This window comes from Montipora capricornis, chromosome 13 (assembly GCF_036669925.1).
Source record: "Montipora capricornis isolate CH-2021 chromosome 13, ASM3666992v2, whole genome shotgun sequence".
Classification (NCBI taxonomy): Eukaryota; Metazoa; Cnidaria; class Anthozoa; order Scleractinia; family Acroporidae; genus Montipora; species Montipora capricornis.
The window spans coordinates 34,330,913-34,333,412 of record NC_090895.1 but is presented as its reverse complement, the minus strand read 5'-3'; the positions used below and the strand labels follow the sequence as shown (position 1 = coordinate 34,333,412).

The window sequence follows — 2,500 nt, the reverse complement described above, 5'->3', positions numbered from 1 at the left end:
AGGAAAGGGTAAGATTAAGTAAAGGACCTCAGTTATGGAGAGTTTAAGAAACAACGACGGCTACAGCTACGACTATGACTGTGACAATGCCACAAAACAGTAATATCATTGGTTAAAAGCCAAAGGGCATAAATAATAATTGTTTGTGGTCCTCTGCATGACTATGTGAAGTGAAATAACCAAATTTGAGGTTATGACAACAACGTAAACATGCAAAAGAGTATCTTTCATTCTATCTTTTCACTCTGATACCGCTCGTACCAATTTTTTTTAGGATACTTTGCTCATATTGTAGCACGTGAACGAGACTGAATAATCGCGATAGACTTATGATAGAGCCAAGTTATATTTTGAGTTGATGTTTTCGTCAACCATCATCATTGTAGATCTTAAGGTCCTTAATATTATTGTACATAATTAGTGATACGTTGAAGCTTGTGGGTGTATGCACTTGTAAAAAATTTTACAGTATTCAAGTAACCCCTGCATCAAACATCAAAAAATGGAAGGAAACAACCTATGGGAGGTCAGAGAGAAATTTGAAATTGCAGAATTTTTATTCAGCCCAGTGAGTGAACCACTAAACTTTGCCTTTTTCTTAATATTTACTACATGAATAATCATAATAATAACAATAATAATATTATTATAATTTGTTATTATGATTATTATTGTCGTTGTTAATATTATTACTATAAAAAAAGGCATTACGATGCACTCAAAGGCTATCGCTATGGTCTCCCATCCAGATACATGTACCAACTTCACCTGACAGGGATTTACTTCAGTGAACTTTTGTTGTGGAAGCATCTCAAAGAATTTAAATGGGAGGACAAGCACTGACTGACTCAAGCTGTCAGTTAGTACTGATCACTGTCAAGCTGAATTATTTTGATGAATTGCAAGTCATTCTCATTGATATTACTGTACTCACCCGAAAAGTAGAACTAATAACCACAGCAATTTGGCTTCAACTTGTAAAAATGAAGTTGGAGTGAACTCTGAAATGATCAACATGTCAACCTCAACGCCACAATGTTACCCTTCTCCTTTGCTTCAAAAGCGACTGTCGAACACACTTCAATAATCCAAGGTTTATACCACTAGTGTTTATGAATAATCTCCCTATAGGTACAAGTAGTGGTGGAGACTTGTCTGTTGAAGCTACTGTTGATATTGGTGCTGATACTGTTACAATGGTTACTGGTGGTCAAGCAGTGACACAGGCTGTCGGTGACACTGGAACTGGATTAGAAGGAGGAGATGAACAAACAGTTGCTTTACAAAGTGAGACTCAGATTTTGATCATTTTTCCTTCAGATTTTGAAAGAATGTTTGCTTAACACCAGCCTGGCAAAATTTTAAGCTTTGAGTTTTGGATTTCACGGTCCGCCATTACTCACGTTTCAAACTTACCCACTGGACCTCAGAGGGTTGGGAAAAGTGACATCATTCACTCTATAGGTTAAAATTTCAGCATGTAAATGCAGTTTGTTACATGTTTGAAAATCTGAAATCCCAAACTCCTGTGCTGCATATTGATTCAGTTTCATACAAATGCATTGCATTCTTAAGGTGAATCCTGAGAAAAAAAGTTGACAAACGATTTTCTTGAAACTTTTCCTGAGTGTTTCCTTCTTATCCCTGTTTTGAGAACTACGATAAAAAAGGCAAGTCACCGTGCTTGCTTAAGAGGTATACATGTAGTGGGCCAAGCTTACCCCATTGATGCCTGTACTGATACTAATCACGCGTGTTATTTTATCAGCTCAGGGTACATTTCGCGGAAGCTAAACGAAAGGGTTTTTAAAGTAACACTTGAAAAAACACCGGATAGGGAGAAAGTCTAGAGCATATGGAACACTGTCTTATACAGTTTATGGAAAAATCACTCAACTTAAAACAACGTCAACTCAAAACTTTTCTTAAGTCGTTTTTTTAAGATGATAATTTACATCCCTGGGTAAGGACGGCTTTGTGTACGTTTTTAGCTGCCGGTATATCTTTTTTTCCTTTCGATAAAATTTTTTTTAACTTTTTTTCATTTGAAGGGGATAATTTGTACACCAAAATTATGCAATAAAAAATATTGGTCACTGTGCTTGTTTAAGAGATTGAAACAACAAAATTTGCCATGTTCTCGGAATGTGGACACTTATTCGCAAAGTGTTATGGGTCATTCAGAACTTCTGTCACATGTTTTGAGAACGGTTTCAGCTTGTATGATCGACTTGGGTCATATTTACAATGTTGCAAATTTGATCCAGGTTATAAATATTGACACACCATACGCGCAGTACAGGATGCACAGTGCAATACTGAGGAACAATCTTAAACTATATGTAATGAGTGTTTGACGTCATTTTCTCCTCGATCCAGCTCTCTCAGTATTTTAAAGCTAGTAATGGCGGACCATTAAATAGGAAATTTCCAGTTAAAATAAACAATTATCTTTCTGAAATTAAGGCTTAAAACTTAGTGTTTAGTTAACATAGTTTTG

The 2,500-nt window shown here is 35.9% G+C and overlaps 1 protein-coding gene across 1 annotated transcript in view; it reads left to right on the top strand.

Annotated features, from left to right (window-relative positions):
* Positions 1 to 2,500, top strand: part of LOC138029664 (uncharacterized) — an 11,522-nt gene that overhangs the window by 3,863 nt on the left and 5,159 nt on the right. The window contains exon 4 of the mRNA XM_068877376.1: positions 1,132 to 1,287. Coding sequence (XP_068733477.1) covers positions 1,132 to 1,287 — 156 coding nt within the window. The remainder of the gene's footprint in view (positions 1 to 1,131; positions 1,288 to 2,500) is intronic.